Raw genomic sequence first — 18,892 nt, 5'->3', positions numbered from 1 at the left:
AATAGAGGGACAAAACTGCCTGCAGTCTTGCTAATTCCTTGCTTCTCCTTCCTCTGTAATGCTGGTGTAACAGTAGGAAATTGCAAGAGCAGCGCTAGGAAGGGGACAGCCTGAATAAACCATACAGCAGGTCTCTGTTCCTCCTGGGAGCAAATGTTTAGCTCCATGCAGTATAATGATCCAATTTAACTGTTGCTGGTCTCTCTTATTGCTGTGCTGTGTTTTGTCAAGCTGCTGCTGTTGTCTGCTGGGCACGGACGCTTCCACCCTCCCCTCTGATCGCCTCTCTCCTTTCTTGCAGCCCGACCTGCTGAACTTCAAGAAGGGCTGGTTGACAAAGCAGTACGAGGACGGGCAGGTGAGTCCGGGGCAAGCTCTGCCCTTCGCCGTCGGTCTTCGGTGCTGCGGTTGGTCCCGGTTTCTGGCAGCTGACACTCGCTCCGACGTCCCGGCTGCGCACGGGGCTACTCTCAGCACTGACGAAGCCCTGTTGTCCTTGCAGGGTAGATCAGTATTGAGCCGTGCTCCAGATGGGAGAAACCAGATGTAGGCGCTTGGGCAGAGCAGTGACAGGGTATTTGTACAACTCCGGAGCCAGGCAGCAGTGGTTGTGCGCGAGCCCTGTGTAAATGGTGTTTGTCTTGGAGCGGGAATAGCTGGTGCTCTGTCCTGGGGAAGTTTCAAAGCCCTACAGCTGGATATCGTGTCGTGGGTTTCTAGGGAGCCGGGGCAGCTTGAATAGCAGCACTGGTTTTGTGTTCCCGTTCTCTATTAGTCTCATCTCCCTTGCGACCCAGCAACCTCTTTGGCGTCAGTAATGAGGCTCAGATAAGGTCTCCTGAGCGCCGGGGAAATGGCAAGGCCAAGAAATAAATAAATGCCTCTGAGTTGGCACTGAAGGAAGCAGCCGCTGCCGCTTTCCTCCTGTCCATTCCCAGAGGGATGCGGGATGTGCTGCTCTGTCGGAGCCTTAGAGACGGGCACTGATGCCGAGGCGGCACGGGTGCCCTGGCTGTTTGCAAACCGCCCCTCCCCTGGATTTCCTTCCCTCCCCTCAGCCCGTCGAGGGAAAACGAAGGCAACTCGCCCACATAGAATCATAGAATCATTAAGGTTGGAAAAGACCTCTAGGATCATCTAGTCCAACCGTCAGCCCAACACCTCCATGCCTACTAAACCGTGTCCTGAAGTGCCACATTTACGCGTTTTTTTGAACTCCTCCAGGGATGGTGACTCCACCACCTCTCTGGACAGCCAGTTCCAATGCTTGACCGCCCTTTCGGTAAAGAAATTTTTCCTAATATCCAATCTAAACCTCTCCTGATGCAACTTGAGGCCATTTCCTCTTGTCCTATCGCTAGTTACCTGGGAGAAGAGACCGACCCCACCTCACTACAACCCTGAGTGCCGTGGCCCGGGCTCCACTGCGGGTACCCGCTGGTGTGTTGGGCCCCGGGGCCGAGGGCACGTCTGTAGGTAGCCAGAGGGGGAATCAAGTGCTTTATTAACTGAAAGCTGCCTTGGGTAAGCCTGTGCCTCTCTGGGAGCACGCAGAAGGCGTATTTGTATAGAGCAAGGGCCAGGAATAGGCTCCAACTCAATTTCTAGGTACTGCAGATAAGACATGAAGGTTTTACTGCCTTTTTTTTTTTTTTTTTTTTTATGACCAAAAAAGTTCCCTCCAAGGCTTTAAGTGCAGCCACTAAAAGCATTGTCTTGCCAGTGGAGCTAATGGGGAGGGTCCGACTGCCCCCGTGGCTCTCGCGGTGTTTCACCATCACGTGCGGGGTTGGTGCCGCTGAGGGTCCAGCGCTCTGCCGGTGCGGCAGTGCCAGGGAAATCGGGGTCCTGGCAGTGCAAACCATCACGGTGTCCTTTGCATTGCTGCCTGTTTGGGTCTCCCCTTCTCCCTGGGAGGGCCTCTCGGTGAAGCCGGGTGCGGAGCTAGGAGGTGAGAGGCTGCGAGCTGCCTCCCTGCAAGGCGTCTCTGCCGGGTGACCCATGATGAGCTGCCCGGGCTCCGCTCGTGGGGAAGGAGCAGGATCGTAACTGCCTCGTCTTGGTTGTTTCCTAGTGGAAGAAGCACTGGTTTGTGCTGACTGACCAGAGCCTGAGATACTACCGGGATTCGGTGGCGGAGGAGGTAAGCGTCTTCCCCATCAGCATTCAGTCCTTTGCTCTGCACCCAGGGGAGCCCCAGGTGCTCCCAAACCGACCCCAGGCAGGTTGTCTTCCCAGATGCCGAGGTCCTGGAGCATTGCTCTTCAGGGCTTTGTGATTCTTGAGGACCTGCTGTGTGCCTCTCTGCGAGCCCACCGTGCTTTGGGGTTACAAAGCATTACGGCTTATTTTACCTCTTCCCTCTCCAGGCAGCTGACCTGGATGGAGAAATCGATTTATCCACGTGCTACGATGTTACTGAGTACCCCGTTCAGCGAAACTACGGCTTCCAGATCCACGTAAGGAAAACGTGGGGAGGAGGAAGAGTCCGGCTGCAGAACAGCCAACAGGGCTGCTCCTGCTGTGCCGCTGCTTGGGGATGCTCGTCCGTGGCAAGGGAAACATCTCCCCAAACACCTAAGAGAGGCCACCCGGCATCCCCCACGGTGCTCCAGAGAGCTGCGGCCTTGGGTTTGAGAGCCAGTTTTTTGGTTCACAAAAAATGGAGGGGGAAAAGGAAGGTTTTGTCTCAGCCTTAGGGTCTCAGCTACAGCAAAACTAGCCTGATTGCTGAGAAATGCTAATTCCCACCGCGAGCGTGCTGGGGGATGGAGGGGCTGGGTGCGACTTCCGCACGGCCGGCGAGCAGTGTCCCAGCACTGGGTGCTCGGGGCTGGGTGGTATTGGGGGGGTGGGAAGGTGCTGGTGGGTGCAATCAGCAGCTCTGAGCCGGTCCTCCTCTCTCCCTAGACGAAGGAAGGGGAGTTCACCCTCTCCGCCATGACGTCGGGCATTCGCCGCAACTGGATCCAGACCATCATGAAGCACGTTCGCCCCACCACTGCTCCCGATGTAACAAGGTAAAGGGGGGTTTAGCAGCCCCTGCAGTTGTCTGGTTTGCTGTGCAGGAGTAACTCTTCCCTTATCCCCTTTCTTTCCTCTTTCTGAGCCTATCCGTTCCTGGAAGCTGCGGCTCTTTCTCACATCCCTCTCTCTGGGCTTAATTTGGATATGCTTTGTGGGGATGCTAATATGCTGAGTTACTCTTCCGCGTGCAGATTTCAAAGAGGGTTGAAAATGTGGCTTTAATTTGTGCGTAGGAATATGAAATACTGTTCCTATATCAAGGCTCCTCTGGATTCCCACCAGGTATTGTGAAACCACTTGGATTCAGTTGTGCTGGGTTCTCCCTTTCCTCTGGCTACTGTTCAGCACGAGCTGCCCATCCCCTCCGCGGGTCACGGCAGCACGAGCCCAGGGTTCAATTTAGAAGCTGTTTGGCTCTGGTATATTTTAAACTCCAGCCAGCAAATCGTCTTCCCTCCTCTTTTGATCTTCCAGATAGCTGCCGCAGCTCATTCCCCTTACGCGTTAGTAATGCTCGCGTCTCCTCCTGCCGTCAGTGCCAGAGGAAGGGACCCCCCCGCTTCACAGAGTACCTTCTGTGAGCGCTTGCGGCTGCGGGTAAAGGGTGTTTGACCTCCTCACAGCTAACCGCGCCAGCCACACTCGTATGGGCCACCCTCTTACAGGCTTCATGGACACGGCCGCACCATTAACTCCGTCTCCTGTCCTTACCGTAGCTGCAACGAGCAGGTTTTTGCCAGGTTTGTCCCTGCATTGACGGAATGGCTCTTCTCACCCGGTGCTGTTGACCCGGAGATGCTCCAGCCTCTCCTTCCCCATCCCGCTTGGCACTCGGCCACCGTTTCCCAGCCCTGCCCGAGCTCTGGTGGATCTCGCGGGGGTCTCAGGGAAGCCGCCTCTCTCCTCACTCCTGTGTATGTTTGATTTCCATGCAATCCCAGGAAAAACTTCTCTTTGAAACTATCCGTGCTGAAGCCCAGGTTGGAAAACTGTGTTCTCTCCTGTATTAACATTTTGTGGTTTGTATATCTCGTGATTCACTGCATGCTCCTCCTTTTTTGCACCTCGGATGGGAAGTCCTGCAGTTTCCATTTATTTTTCTTTCTTTTCTTCCCCCACCACCCCCACCCACCCCCCCCCCCCCCCTTTTTTTTTTTTTTCTTTAAATAAAAGCCAGAGAGAAGGGAAGAAGCAACCTGGTCTTGACACTTGATTTCCCCACACTGGTATCTTCCGATGTGACTAGATATGAAGATGGAGACCAAGGAAATTTGAGGGGACCTCTCTGCCTTTAAAGAGCCAGATACATTTATAGCTTAACAGGTTACTGCAGCACGGTAGTCCTGTGCTCTGCATCTGCTCTGAGCCCACGCGAAGTGATTTGACTTGGCTTACCCCAGTGAGAGAGTCCAAGTGCAGGTACCAGTTGGGCAGTAACCTGTTACGCTGCCTAAGTAGACCAGGAATCTCAGTCTTGAGCTGGGGAAAAGGGAATTATAGGTGCACGTCTGTGGTTTTCTAAGCTGGTTTCGGATGGGGTAGAGTCTGGCATGGGTTAGTCACGTCGCTAAGAAGTTGTCGCTGAAGGGCTGTGCCACATGTGAAGCAGGGCTGTGTTCACCCGGTGCCTGCTCGCAAGCCCTTTGCCGTGGCGCGTGGGCGTGGGGGGTGTCCCAGCCCGTCCCGCCTGGCTTCGGGCACGTCACTGACATCCGCGCCCCGGGAGTGGCTTGTGGACGGCTGCTGGAAAGCCGAAGGACAGACTGCCAAAGGCTCATGACGGAGAGGCGGCAAATGTCTGCACAGCGCAGCCGGGGCGCGAGAGGGACGTTAGTCTGGATGCTGGGCTGTGCCAGGAGGGTGGTGGTGTTCGCCCCGTCCCTGGGGCCGGTCCAACTCCGCACACTCCTGCAGCCCTCCGCCACATCTTGTTAACCTGCTGCCACGTCTCCACCGAGCCAAACGCATGTTTTCTAGGTTACTCAAGTCCTAATTACTGTTTATATTGCTGCGTGTGTCAGCACCCGGGGCGGGGGGGGGGGAGCAGGTGCTGCGCTGCTCCCTGCCCTCAGCAGTGCCCTGCGATCTGCAGAGGCACTAATTACACTCTGGTAACGATGACCATGCCGATATAAAATACCCATAAGAAAGAAGGTGGCCGCTTCAGCGCTGGGTCCTTGTTCAGCTCCCAGCCCTCGTGAGGCTGAGTTCCCCAGTGCCCCCCCAGTTCCCCGCAGCCTTCATGTGCTTCTTGCACGCTGCGGCAGCACGCTCAGCTCACAGCTTGCACTGCTCCCACAGCCACTCGTATTAAAAAAACCCCCACAACTTTTTGTTTCGACCTATAAATACCATCGCGAGACAAAGGACCCCCCCTCCCATGTGATGTGAATTAATTTGTCTGGGATGGAGGAGATGTGAAATGCTTGAACAGAATTAATAGCCATGGGGCACTTGCGGGAGATGAAACGAAAAACTTCGGGTCAGTCTTCTAAGTCTCTTAACTCAGTTCCCAGCGGCCGTCCCTCCGCTCCCTGACACACATCCCACGCCCTTTGGAAAGCAGCAGAGGAGAAATGAGCTTGCGAGAGATGTCACCTCTAGAAATGCCGAGATTCCTCCATCTGGTATTTAGAGCAGCAGGATTTCTCTCTCTCAACAATGTCGAAGGGGCCCCAGGACCCCCTTTTTTCCTAGTGCTCTTCTCCATTTTAAGACTCCATCTCATCCCCGCTTTACTTATTTAAAATGCAGCTGTAATCACTAACTGACTCCAGATTGAGTGCCTGGCTTTGGAGTCGTGCAATGTCTTCTAACGGTTGAGGAGCGAGGAGGTTTCATCGTGGTGCCTTTTGGGTTTATTTTATTAGCTGCAAGTGACAGAGCTGAAGAAGGAATTCTCTCCGAGCTGGTTTTAGCCTGTAACTGCCAGAGTTTCTTGAAACCCAGCTCTCCTGAGCCTGTGGTGTGATCGTGGATGAAAGTGCATCGGAAGATACTAGCCCTGGACCCATGCAGAGTCATCTCTTCTGCTCCATTCTTTGTTTTGGGCACATGTTGGCTGCGGGAGCTGGGGCGTGTTACCAAGGCGGGAGGAGAAGCCGTGCTGCTGCTGCTCCCTCCCGGTCACGGCAGTCTCGGTGCATGCGGTCCCATGGGTCGGAGCCCCGTTAGCGGTGGTTTGCCTGCAGCGAAGGGCCCGGGGAGCTGCTTTGCAGCTCTTCCCACCGCGCCTTTCTAGAAAGCTTGTCGAGGCTGCGCTGGAGGCTGGAGCCCGGGGGGATGCTGTGGTTGTACTGGAAGGGGGGAGAGCCAGGAGTCAGCCTGAGCAGCAGGGCTGTGCCTCCGGAGGCATCTCGGGGGCTTCTGATGGCAACGAGGGTTCAGCACATGCCTGCCACTCCCTCAGGATGGGCTTCCTCTGCAGACTTAGCATACTGCTATTTTCTTTTTTAATTTTGATCTGCATGTTACGAGGCTGGCATGTCTACGTTTAATAAGCTAATACTGCATTATGGATTATCCATAGGTTGGAAGCGGTATTGCCTTCTCCTATTAACTTTCCCTGCTTGACAAGTATGTCTCCCCTCTCAACCCACCACCCTCTAACTCAGCACTAAAAATCATTCCTTGCTTGAGAAATCGGCATTTTCAGTGACTTCCACAGTGTGTTGAATAACTCTTGCTCTCCTTGCTGCACCGACAACTGTACATACGGCGTGCAGCCCCCATGCCGGGGCGGCTGCCCGTGCTGCCTGCAAGGCTGGTTTCCCCGGCGGAGATCTGTGCCTTCAGTGCAGATAGTGGCACGGAGAAGTTTTCGACCCATTAATACCCCGACTTTGCCAAGCTCAAGGAAAACCTTCCCCCTGTTACCCAAGACCTCTGGGAGCTGCTCTGTGCTTCTCCGCCCTGCAGCTCTGAAGCCAGACTGACTTTGGTGGGACTGGTGGCATCCTCCCCGCAAGCACGTGACTATGGCCGCGTCGACCGGCGTGTGTGCATGGAGCCCCGCAGCCGGGGAGGCGGGCGGCAAGCCAGCTGGCGGGTGCCGGAGGAGCTGTCGAAGCCTCTTCCCCGCCTGGCAGGACGGTTCGGGGTCGCTGCCTCGGCTGGGGGCTGCTGCTGGGTCATGGTTGCCGGCCCCGGGGCGGCTGCCGAGGAGGAGCGAGGTCGGGATCGGCTGCTCTCCGGGGGCCGGGGGGTGCCCAGGAGCAGCCGGGGCCGCTTGCACCGAGGCTTTGCACACCAGCGCGACCCTGGGGAAGGGCAGCGGCGGCTCCTGTGCCCGAGAGGCGATGGGAGACGGAGGGGCAGGGGGGCACCCACGTGGCATTGGCTTGGGCTTCCGGCAGCCCCTTTCCACCCGGCTCTTCGAGGCATGCGTGGGAGCGCCTGGCCATCTCGAGCACCCACTGACGCTTTCCTTCACCCTCTCTCTGTCCTCGCAGCTCCCTGCCGGAAGAGAAAAGCAAAACAAGCTCTTCCTTCGAGACTGGTCCAAAGCCGAGCGAGAAGCCGGATGCGGAGCAAGCTGAGCTGGACCCGGAGCAGAAGCGGAGCCGTGCCCGGGAGCGCCGGCGAGAAGGACGGTCCAAGACCTTTGACTGGGCCGAATTTCGCCCCATCCAGCAAGCCCTGGCGCAGGAGCGTGCAAACGCTGCAGACTCCTCCAAGAGCGGCTCTGCCGCCTTCCCCAGGGACGCCGGTGCCGCCGACGCCGACCTGGGAGAGCTGGAGCGGGAGCGGGCCCGGCGGCGGGAGGAGCGGCGCAAGCGCTTCGAGATGATCGATGCTGTGGACGGGGCAGGGTCGGAAGAAGCACTAAGGATGGAGGTGGACCGGATCCTGCCCGTCCCGGCGGACATCAAACCGCAAAACGTCCATGTGGAGATCGAGCAGCGCTGGCACCAGGTGGAGACCACCCCGCTGCGGGAGGAGAAGCAGATCCCCATCGCGCCCCTGCACCTCGCCCATGCCGAGGACCGGGACGAGGGGCTTACGAAGCAGCACTTGACCACGCTGCTGGAGAAGGAGGTAAAGTGGGGTGCGTGGGGTGCAGGCTGCCTGCCGAAACGGCCTTCAGGCCACTGCAGGAACTGTGGGAAGCCTGAGCAGGGCTTAAAAAAGCTGCATTTATTCCTACTTCGTAATAGTAACGAGTGGGGATGCTATAAGGTCCCCTGGGGAGCTGGCAGGGCACAGATCCATGTCCGTTCCCGTATGGCTCTGCCGGCAGCTTTTGTGTTCCCACAGCTGCAGAAAGGGCTGTACTTGCAAGGGTGGTATTTCAGTACCCCCTCCCATTTAACGTAGCCTACACTTTTGCTGGTTGTTAGCCAGCCTGCCTCTGATGAGATGGGTACAATTGATGTGTGTTAACCAGACTCTAAATTCAAGCTCATAATTCTTTGTGCCTCTGCAGCTGTAGGGATTTGTGTCTGCAATTATGTCTACAAAACTATAAACTGGCTTGAATTACAGCACGCACCACAAAGGTTCCCTTTTTGTGGAGCCTACATCAAGCAATCTTAACAATTTTAGGAAAAGAAAGGTGGAGACTCGGCTCACTTGGAAGAGGTCCACGCCTGGCATAACAAAGGTTGTTGTTAGTTGGGATTAAGGTGTATTAGCAGGAATGAAAGGGGTGCAGGCGTGGAGTAACCAGGAGTATCGCCAATCTGAACCGGGCTGGGATTTGCCTGGGTCATGCCTGGCACGAGCTGGTGCCGTTCATCCTTTGCCGCAGCGAGCTTTACGAATTAAACGAACGCATAACTTAGTTCTTTCAGGGGGGAGGGATTTTGCCTGGCAAAACGAAATCCAGATCCCAGAGCAGAGCAAAGCAGCGGTGCCATCAAAAGCCCCGTTCATTCTGCATTACGTCCCCTCCGAGCCGCTTGCTCCTTATGGCCGACCCCCTGCCCGCTCCCTGGACACTGTCTCTGTTCATGTCCCTCCAGCTGGAGCAGAAGCAGAAGGAGGCCCTGGAGCTCCTGGAGCAGAACCGGCACCTGCAGGACCAGCTGAAAGTGGCGCTGGGCCGGGAGCAGAGCGCCCGGGAGGGCTACGTGTTGCAGGTAGGAGAGCGGGGAGGAGAGAGAAACCTGTCTTCCTCTGTGCCCAAGGGGGACCCTGGTGGGCTTCAGTCCAGGGTGTTCGTGGGGGCATCCTGGTTGACACAGAGATGTGCACCACAGTGGGCTCCAAGAGATTTGACCTTCTTGCAAACATTGCTAATTCTATAGCCTTACCAGGATCATCTGCTTAACAAAACCTCCGATCTGGAAAGCAGTAGACAGAAGATAGCATTACCTACTGGCATCCCCGAGGGAAAACAAAACACAGCCATGGTAGACAGATGGGACCTCAGCAAAGTCCACCTCTGATCCATCCTATACTGTGTTTACCTATGCAACAGCTGTTTCCCGCTTTCTGTGCCCCAGATATTCCCCTCAGGCAGTGGGGTGCACATAAGGCTTTCTAAGCATCTCGTAGCCCAGCAGTTGCTCCTGGCCGGGGATTTTGTGTGGCGGTTACATGGGCAAACACAGCACATGCAGGCGTGTCTCCAGGGCCCGTTCCCCGCAGCCAGAGCAGGATTTGCACGAGGATGACCTGTTGTTGTCTTGGATCACTTTGGTGGTTTCTCCTGTTACAAGATGGCTTTCCTCAGGAAAGCCTAGAAGTGTGTTTTGGAGGTTCTAGCAAAAGAGACGGGAGAGTCTCTTGGAAAGCCTTTCCTTCCCTCCTCCAAACAAAGCGGCCTTTTTCCAGCCCTTCCTCTGGGAGCATCCGTGCCCGGAGGAGCCGTGACGCCTGCAGGGCAGCTTCTGGCTGCTCTCATGGGTCCGTGGTCCTGTTTTGTGCCCGGGCAGCATTTTGACCTGCTCAAATCTACTTGGCCAAACTGGCTCTGGATCAAAGTGGCCGTGCGTGGCCGCACGCTGCGCTCCCGTGGCAGCAAACCCGGTGTCGACGCTGAACCTTGCGTCCTTATTTCTCACGGGAGAAATTTCCCCCGAAGAAGTTGCCCAGGCAGTGGAGCCAGCCCAGGCAGGGGGGCATCTTGCCTTCCTTGCCGGTGATCTCCTTGGAGGAGTTATTAATGCATTTATTTCTGGAGTCCCTGAGCTGACAGTGCTTGCTTGGAGGAGTTCCATTTTCACTTGGCAGTGTTGGAAGAGTAACTAACTCCTACTTCCCTGGGGCAAAGGCATCCGACCTCCCTTTGCCCGGAGCCCAGAAAGATCAGGGAATGGGGCTAAAAGCTGGATGCTGAATCCACCGTCAGATTGACCGTGTTGAAGTTGGCCGTAGCGCCTCGATACGAGGAGGGGCGGCAAGAGGGGAAGCCTGCAGAAGGGCTGAGCAAATCATCGCTACAGTGAGAAGTGACCCAAACTTTGACCTAGAAGTTGGAGAGGGTTTTTGGAAGGGTTGGAGGTTTTTGCTTGCTGCAGTCTAATTGTTCTGGGGGTTTCCCTTAAGTTTCCGCAGGAGCAGAGGGATTAAAGTCCCGTTGCAGAAGGGAGTAACCCCACCAAACCCTGCTGGGGTGGAGGGATTGGAATCACTGGGGGCAGTTCTGCAGCCCCAGACTGCGGGCAGACATCGCAGCGTTTTTTTGGATGGACCCTCTGAATTTCATGTGCCCCCCACCTCCATCGTCCCTAATTTCGGTTCGGAGAGGTTCCTATGTTGTCTATGGGGAGGGACGATGGAGGAGCCTGACCGCTGCCAGCCCATCCCTCCTGAGCTGCCCGAGGGGCTCCAGCCCCTCCTTGGCAGCATGACCAGCCCCGTACGGACCCCCCAGGCGCTGCCCCGACATAAAAAACGCTGCACGTCTCGCAAGGCAGCCGCTGAGATACCCACCCCGATGCATGTGCCGTGCACTGAAGCCTCTCCGGCCTCGTGTAACCCCTCTCTTGCTCTGAGCTTCCTCGGGACGGGGCACCCCAACTTTGAACCCTACCGGGAGAAACGGTGGGGGCTCCTGCTCCTCACAAACGGACCGGAGACGTCCCCCGGCTCCGGCCACGGCGGGTGGGAGGGGTCACGTACTAACCTGTCCCGGGCATCCGGATGTTCTTGCATGTTTTTGGTGTAAAGCATGAAATTTAACTTAACATAACTGAGTGTCACATCTGTGGGCTTTCCTTATCAGCAACCAGAGTACAGCAAGGCAGGCCAAATTCCTAGGCTTAACGCTGTGCTTCTCTCGCCTCTTCCTGTCTGTGTATTTTTTTTTAAAGATACATAATTTCTGTCGCCTTTTGCATGACTCTCTCTGTGAGTTTTGTCTTTGCATGCTACATTGCTTTGGTTTGAATCTCACAAAGGTTGGTTTCTTTTATTTTACGTTCTCATCACACCTTTTCCCTCCCTTCACTTGTCGGGCTTTTTATTTTGTCCTTTGTTGTGGTTTGGTTTTTTTTTTTTTTTTTTTGCAGGTAGAGACATTAGATCCTCCCTAGTCTTAAACTTTAGCGTAACAACATCTCTTTAATGCGATGAGCAGCCGCTAAGTCCTGTTTGGCAGTCACAGAAATGACATCGCCACGCCGGCTGTCCTGCTTCCCTGCGTTTGGGTGGGATGTGATGTCATTTGCTGTCACCTCACTTTCTGTTGTTGCTTTTGGTCGGTAGGACTGTGTTACCTGAACTGTGCACTTTTTGTTTCACAACAAAACGAACAAACACGCTAAAAAAGCAGTTCCTTTCTTCTCGACCTGTTCCCATCCCTCCTCCTTCTCACCCTTCCCGTTTTTCTCTCGTCTGTCCGTCTCTGTTTTACTGCTGGTGTTTCTTTTTCATTGTTTTTTGGTTCTATTTGATTTTGGTTTTTTTTTTTTTTTCCTTTTAGCTTGTTACTGTACAGCTGTTTTGATGTTGTGGTCCGTGTTTTCTGTTACTGGAAAGCAGTTGTTGCTCATTTCCAAAAAAAAAAAAAAAAAAAAAAAAAAATGGTTGGTTAAAACAAACAAACAAAATTGTGCCAAGAACAAATCATCCCAATTGGAGCATGTGAGTAGCAGCCAAATCGCTGCAAGGAGCTTTTCCGTGGCCTGCCTGGCCAGAGGTGTGACACTCAGAAGGGAGAGCCAAGAGTGTTACTAACCTAGTATTTAATCAATTTTTTTAAGACCGAGGTGGCCGCCTCGCCATCAGGTGCCTGGCAGAGGCTCCACAAAGTCAACCAAGACCTCCAAAGCGAGCTGGAAGCCCAATGCCAGCGTCAAGAGCTGATCAATCAGCAGATTCAGTCGCTGAAGCGCAGCTACGCCGAGGCCAAGGACGTGATCCGGCACCACGAAGCCGAGATTCAGAGCCTGCAGGCGAGGCTCAGTAACGCGGCGGCCGAGCTTTCCATCAAGGAGCAGACCCTGGCCAAGCTCAAGAGCGACCTGAGGAGCGAAAAAGAGAAAGCCAAAGAGCAGCTGGAGGAGTGGCAGCACAGCGAGGCCACGCTCAGCTCCCAGCTGAAGGCCAGCGAGCAGAAGCTGAAGAGCGCGGAGGCTCTGCTCCTGGAGAAGACCCAGGAGCTGCGGGACCTGGAGATGCAGCAGGCTTTGCAGAGGGACCATCAGAAGGAGGTGCAGCGGCTCCAGGACAGGATCGCGGACCTGAGCAGGCAGCTGAACGCTAGCGAGCAAGCGCGGATCCTCATGGAGGAGAAGCTGCAGAAGAATTACGAGGCTTTGCTGGAGAGCTGCGAGAGGGAAAAGCAGGTTTTAATACGGAGTCTGAAGGAGGTGGAGGATAAGGCCAACGAGTATGAGAACCAGCTGCAAAATAACGAGCAGCAAATGGAGATTCTGCAGAAGGAGAAGCTGAGTGCAAAGTTCGAAGGCAGCGAGCTTGTCCACCAGCTGGAGGAGCAGCTGGTGATGAAGGAGGCCAGCATCCAGAAACTCGCGGAGCACATCAAGGAGCTCGAAAGAGAGAGAGATCAGATCAAATGTCGGTTCCACGAGCTCATGAATCAGGTTGCCGAGTCGGATAACGAAGTTGCAAAGCTGCAAGCAAAGTTGAAAATGGAGGAGACCAGCTACCACAATCTGGAGCAATCGTTCGAGGAGGTGTCGGATCAGTTCCAGGGTGTGCAGAAGGTGCTGAAAGAAAAAGAAGAAGAGCTGAGACACGTTAAGGAAATGCACTTGAGAATTATGGAAAAGAAAGATCAAGATCTCAGTGAGGCTTTGGTTAAAATGGTTGCTTTAGATAGCAGTTTAGAGGAGACTAAAGTAAAGTTAAAGGCCAAGGAGGAGGCTTTAAAGAAATTAGCTAGTGTAGGCACAGGTCCGTGTGCTGAGGAGGTGGAAGACCTTGGCCCCAATCTCGAGGCTGATGAAAGTCATCCATCCCAACTGGGGCAGCCTCTGCAAACTCAGGACGTCCTCCCGGCTCTGACTTATGCACTGAAGGAGGAGGAGGAGGAGGAGGTTCTTGAGACCAGCCAGAGGCAAGCAGAGGAATTCGGCTCCCCATCCAAAGCTGTAGAGCTCCAGGACCAAGAGTTAGTTCAGAAAGCCTTAGCAAAGCCTGATGTAGGAATCATGGGGGCCAAGAGGCAAAGAATCCGTTTCTCGAGCATCCAGTGCCAAAAATACATCCATCCAGACGGATCAGAGAAAAACTGGACAAGCAGTACCTCTTCAGACACGAGCCAAGACAGATCGCTGTCTGAAGAAAGCATGTCATCAGAGCCAGCTCTTGGTTACCCATCATCAGGGACAAGCGACTCTGAGACCTATCTCTCAATCATCCATTCCCTGGAAACCAAACTTTATATTACAGAGGAAAAACTCAAAGATGTAACGATGAAGCTTGAAAGCCAGCACGGCCATAATCAGGAGACGCTCATCGCCCTCCACCATCAGTGGGCCAGCACAGAGTCTCAGCTGCGGGAACAACTTCAGACCAGCTTATCCCAAGTCAGTGCTTTGATCTTACAGCTGGAGAGCGAGAGGCAGGAAAAGGTCAAGCTCATAGAAAATCACGTTAGCGAGCTGGGAGGTTTCCAAATGAAAAATGATGAAGCGCTGACTTGCTTAGAGAAGTGCAGGGAGCAACTAAGATCTTTGCCCAAATCAGACAAGGAAAAAGAGGGTGATTTTTTCCTTGTTACTCTGTCCAGCATGGAAACGACCTTATCAAACGCAATCCAAGCCTTGAGAGGGGCACCAGGCCCATTGGAGTATCAGCAGAGCGAGAGCCTTATTGCGGGAAGCCCCGCTCCAGCAGGAGGTTTTTTGGGAGAAGAGGAGCAGGGCTCCAAGGAGCAGGGAGCAGAAATGTTTGATGCTGGCCAGCTGAGATGGCTTTCTGAGAGAGTGGCATTTGAGGCCTCTCTCATCAACCAAATAGCAGAGTCTTTGAAAAATGCAAGCTCTGAGATATCTCAGCTTCTGAGAGAGATCCAGGGAACGGCTGAGGTGGTTTTGTTGGAGCCAGCAAATGTTTCTCATACAGCAGTCGACTTGGCCAGCGTCCTATCTAAGAAGCTGCTGCTGGAAGGGGAGTTCTGGAGCCAGGTGGAGGAGCTGAGAGTGCACCTGAGCACCAGAGAAGGAGAAGCCGACGGCAAAACAGAAACAACAGGTTTGGGCTTTTCTCCATGTTTTCTCAGTGCTGTAGCAGACGCTACATTGATCAAGGCAGAACTTGGGTTTGTTGCACAGAAAATGAGAGAATCTTTTCATCAGAGATTAAAAACAATTGAAGAAGACCTTCATAATACCAAAACAGCTCTCCAGCAGCATAAATGCATGTTGGAGGAGATCATCAAAGCATACAGGACTCCTGATTTTGACAGAGTTATGCACCAGATTTCTGAAGCACTTGAAATTCAAAAAGATGCTTCAGAAAGAACCCAAATCTCCTGGGACGGGAGCCATCTCCAAATGGTGCCGTGTCAGGAGTTAGCCAAGGCAGAGGAGATTGGCAGCCTGCCTGACTGTAGTAGTGAAGCTCTTGTTTCCATTCAGGAAGATCTTGCCCAACAACTAAAGGACAAATCAAATGTTCTGAAGGAAATATCTGTTGCCTTACTCTCTCTGCCTCCTGAGGAGGCAATGAGAGACTGTCAGAAGCTCCTGAAGATATCTCAGAGTCTTTCATATCATTCGTGCATGGGAGACCTTGAACGGTATTCCTCTTTGTTAGTCCAAGATGCAATTGTTCAGGCTCAGGTTTGTTATGCTGCTTGCAAAGTCCGACTGGAGTACGAGAGAGAGCTGAAGTCCTACAAGGAGTCCTTGCAGAGCATGGATGCGCTCTGCCAAGAGCGCGTGAAGACGGTCTCTCTCCTTCGGGACGAGTACGAAGACTTGCTTAGGAAGCAGCAGGGCGAGTACGGCGAGGTGATCGCCATGCTTGAACGGGAGAACGCCGATCTCAAAGCAAAGGTGTCCCAGCTTGACAGTCAGCGAAGGCTCTTGGAGGAAGAAGAGCATAAACACAGCAAGAGCTTGAGCGAATTGCAGGGACGGTATGAGGAGGAGATTCAAAACGTGATAGAGCAACTAAACAGGACAGAGGATGCTCTGAAGGCCGAGAGGACGGAGGGCCTCAACCAGCTGGATGCCATCGTCCGTGACAAGCAGAACATGGAGCGGTATCACCTGGAGCAGATGCAAATGCTGGAGGACAAGTTCCAGGCCAAGATCAAGGAGCTGCAGGTCATCCATGGCGAGGAGCTGCAGGCGTTGCAGGAGCACTACAGCCAGAACCTGCAGCGCTTGCAGGAGACCCTGGACGAGTACCAGAAGCAGCACCCGGAGGCGTCCCCCACGGCGGGCCCGAGCGGTGGGGACGCCTGGGTGGCCAGTGAGGCGGGTGGCACCGGGCAGGGCCCCGGCAGCGACCCGGACTCCATGCACGGCCTGAGGGAACGCATCCAGGAGCTGGAGGCCCAGATGAACGTCATGAGGGATGAGCTGGAGAACAAGCATCTGGAGGGGAATGCTTCCACCTTGAGGGAAAAATACCAGAAAGACTTTGAAAACTTAAAGGTCTTGATATGTTTAACGCTTTCCGCTTTCCGCTGCTGAGTGTACGGGAGGGTGCGTTCGGTCCCGGGGTTCGCTTGCCGAATCGAGGGGTGTCCCCCGAAAGAGCCAGCATGCCGAAGCAAGCCCCAAAGTGTTAGAAGGGCCTCTGTAAAGCGTGGCATTTCCCTTTTCTCCATGCTGGGGTATTCTAAATGCATTGCTGAGGGCTTGGTCTCCGTGGGAGGGTTGATTATTGGAGGCGGTCTCTGCGTGTAGAGGGAGGGAGAGTTTGGAAATAGCTTGATAACTTCACGTTATCCTTCAGTATGAAGACCGTAGTGTTTCTCCTCGTACCCGAGGCGTACGTTTTGTTTGTGACTTCCCTTTAAAAGCATTTCTCAACTCTGTCTTTCCCAGTCTGATCAAATCTCCGGCCTGTCTCTGCTGCCCTCAAAAAAGTGAGATGAAATGGAAACTTAATGCTCTCAAAATGTATGTTCCTGGGGACAGGAGCTACAAACCGATGCCAAATTCGGCGGCAAAGCAAAGCTCCTCTGCGCGAGGCTGCAAGGAGAACCAGCCTGGTGTTGCGCACCAGCGATTCTTTACACAACAAACAGTGCACAGTTACGGGAAACCCAGGCTAGGTGCAGAAAAACCCAGTGGCAATGAAGCGCCTGTGTTCAGATTGCTCCACCAGTCAGGACCGGCTGCAAAACCTAGCCTGAGATGGTACAGCGTCTAAAAAAACCCCGTGGGTTTGGTGTTTTGCTTTTGATCGGAGAGCGTTTCCAGTTAGGAAGCGGGTTTAGGGCAGCAGAGGACTCCCGGCAGCACCCAGGGAGGCTTCCAGGTTGAAGGGGCAGCGATGCGGGCTGCACGCAGAGGCCGTGCCGGCGAGGCTTTCGTGGAGCAGTCGTCCTTCGGAGTCGGCAAAAATGTGGGAGAGCTTGCTTCCAGCCGCGAGATCTTCAGCGCACATTTGGGCTGGGGGTAAAGCATGGCTCAACTCTAGCCAAAAGCTGGTTTTAGCCTGGGGAGAGCAGTAGTTCTGCTGCGTCCCGTCAGGGGTGAATCGGGTGTCCAGGGGAGGGAAAGCTGCTGGGGAGATGGGAGGGAAGCGGTGGTGTTCACTGAAGGCTCTCTCCTCCATCTTAGCCCTTAGGAAGGAAAAACCCTTCTTGAACCCCCCGCTCAGGTCAGCGGGACACACGGGTAACGTGCAAGCCAGGCACCAAACAGGGTCACTTATACCAGGGGATGTTCTTGCTTTGGAAGAAGCAAAAAAGCCAGAACCAAAATAGAGGCTGAAAAATAACAGCAAGCAATGAACCTGACCTCCCGCCTCTGTTTTCAGCTTTGCTCTGCCAAACTTGCGGTTTGCCTGGCGGGAAGGCAAGCAGCGTCTTCTGGGCAGAGCGGTCCAGGAGCAGAGCAGAGCGAACCGGCCTCTCTGCACCTCTGTGGGAAGCAGAGGGACAGACGGCAAAATAGAAACTTCCCTCGGTTAGAAAGCTAACCAGGCGATTGCGAACCTGACCCATTTACAGGTTAAAACGTGCTCCATTCTTCTCTCCTGAAGCCGATGGAGAATGGAACATCAGTAACACGAGATACTAGTTTGTACTTGTTCAAATGTCCTGGATTTATAGCAATGCATTTACAATACATTAAATGCTGAATCTACAGCCAGACCCATGGAGGAGCATTCACCATTTTCCTCCAGCTTTAGAGGTGTAATGAAGAATCCTGCAAGGCTGCTTCGTGCCTCTCTGAAGTCAGCCAAGTCCAGACAGGTTCTGGCACTGAGTTAAAGAGTTTAAAAAAAAAAAAAAAAAAAAAAAAGGCTGAGAAAATGAAGAATGCCTCAGGATTCAAACTTAAAGGGGAGGAATAAAAGCAGCAGAGCTGAAAATTGGGAATGAGAGTGGCACGGCTTACAGAGCATTAGACGACGAAGTGCCACGAAGTGATGCTGAAGAGTGTGTGTTAGCGTGGGTCAGTGGGCGTTAGACTGTCACGAGCGTTTCTGTCACTAAGGGAGTGAATTTGTCCCCCTTCAATTTCCCATGGAGTCCCAGTGGCTCCCTAGGTGACAGTTCTTGCTTCCCGGGGAAAACATGAGTGTGAATCAAGAAGAAATCCGTTGAAATCAAGAAATAAAGCCAGCCTGTAACATTAAGAGGGAGAAAAGCCCGGTGCAGTGCTTGGCATCAGGGTTGCCCCCAGATGTCCGATGGGGCTTGTGCACTGCATCCCCGGTGCGTGCCCCTTCCCAGCTCGCGGCTCGAGCCTGCCTGTGGCTTTGCTGTCCTGCTTCTGTCCTGCAGCCGTGGGTCTGTCCAGGATCCCGATGGGCTTGGGATGCAGCCGGGCTGGCGGCTGAACTGGAAACAGGCTTTTGCATTTGTCCCGCTGCAGAGGCAGGAGCGGGGTCTGCGCCTGGGGCGGGACCGGGTTGGAATTCAGGATCACACGGCTGGTGACTCCTGAATCCCCAGAGCGCTGCTCCCGTGTCCTGGCCTAAGTTCGCTCCTAGTAATTCAATTAGCAAATAATTGCCCGTGCAGCATTTGAAACGATACCCGGTTGGGAATTAAGGGCCTGTTGCTGTCAGGAGTCATTTGTTTTCCACCCCAGAGGTGGCCGCATAAAATCAGGCATTGCAAAAGAGAGCAGAAGGGGCACAGTAGGCGCTTTTTTGTTGTTGTTTTTAACATATATTGGCATTCCCCAATCGGGTCTGACCCCAGACCTACCCTGTCCTTCCCTTTCACCGGAGTTGTCAGGGCTTGAGCGACTGCAGGACAAGCGCTGACCTCGCGAGGTCCATCCTCGGCCGGCTCCTCCATGGTTGGGGAGGGAGA

At 54.1% G+C, this 18,892-nt stretch overlaps 1 protein-coding gene across 2 annotated transcripts in view; it reads left to right on the top strand.

Annotated features, from left to right (window-relative positions):
- Positions 1–18,892, top strand: part of MPRIP (myosin phosphatase Rho interacting protein) — an 86,637-nt gene that overhangs the window by 55,618 nt on the left and 12,127 nt on the right. Inside the window, exons 10-16 of one of the 2 annotated variants that reach the window (XM_075515112.1) lie at positions 302–358; positions 2,075–2,143; positions 2,370–2,459; positions 2,911–3,020; positions 7,479–8,064; positions 8,991–9,107; positions 12,177–16,046. In XM_075515112.1, coding sequence (XP_075371227.1) covers positions 302–358; positions 2,075–2,143; positions 2,370–2,459; positions 2,911–3,020; positions 7,479–8,064; positions 8,991–9,107; positions 12,177–16,046 — 4,899 coding nt within the window. The remainder of the gene's footprint in view (positions 1–301; positions 359–2,074; positions 2,144–2,369; positions 2,460–2,910; positions 3,021–7,478; positions 8,065–8,990; positions 9,108–12,176; positions 16,047–18,892) is intronic. The other variant, XM_075515111.1, reaches the window with a different exon arrangement.

This window comes from Mycteria americana, chromosome 12, assembly GCF_035582795.1.
Source record: "Mycteria americana isolate JAX WOST 10 ecotype Jacksonville Zoo and Gardens chromosome 12, USCA_MyAme_1.0, whole genome shotgun sequence".
NCBI lineage: Eukaryota > Metazoa > Chordata > Aves > Ciconiiformes > Ciconiidae > Mycteria > Mycteria americana.
The sequence above is the reverse complement of the archived record's forward strand: the minus strand, read 5'-3'. Positions and strand labels throughout refer to the sequence as shown.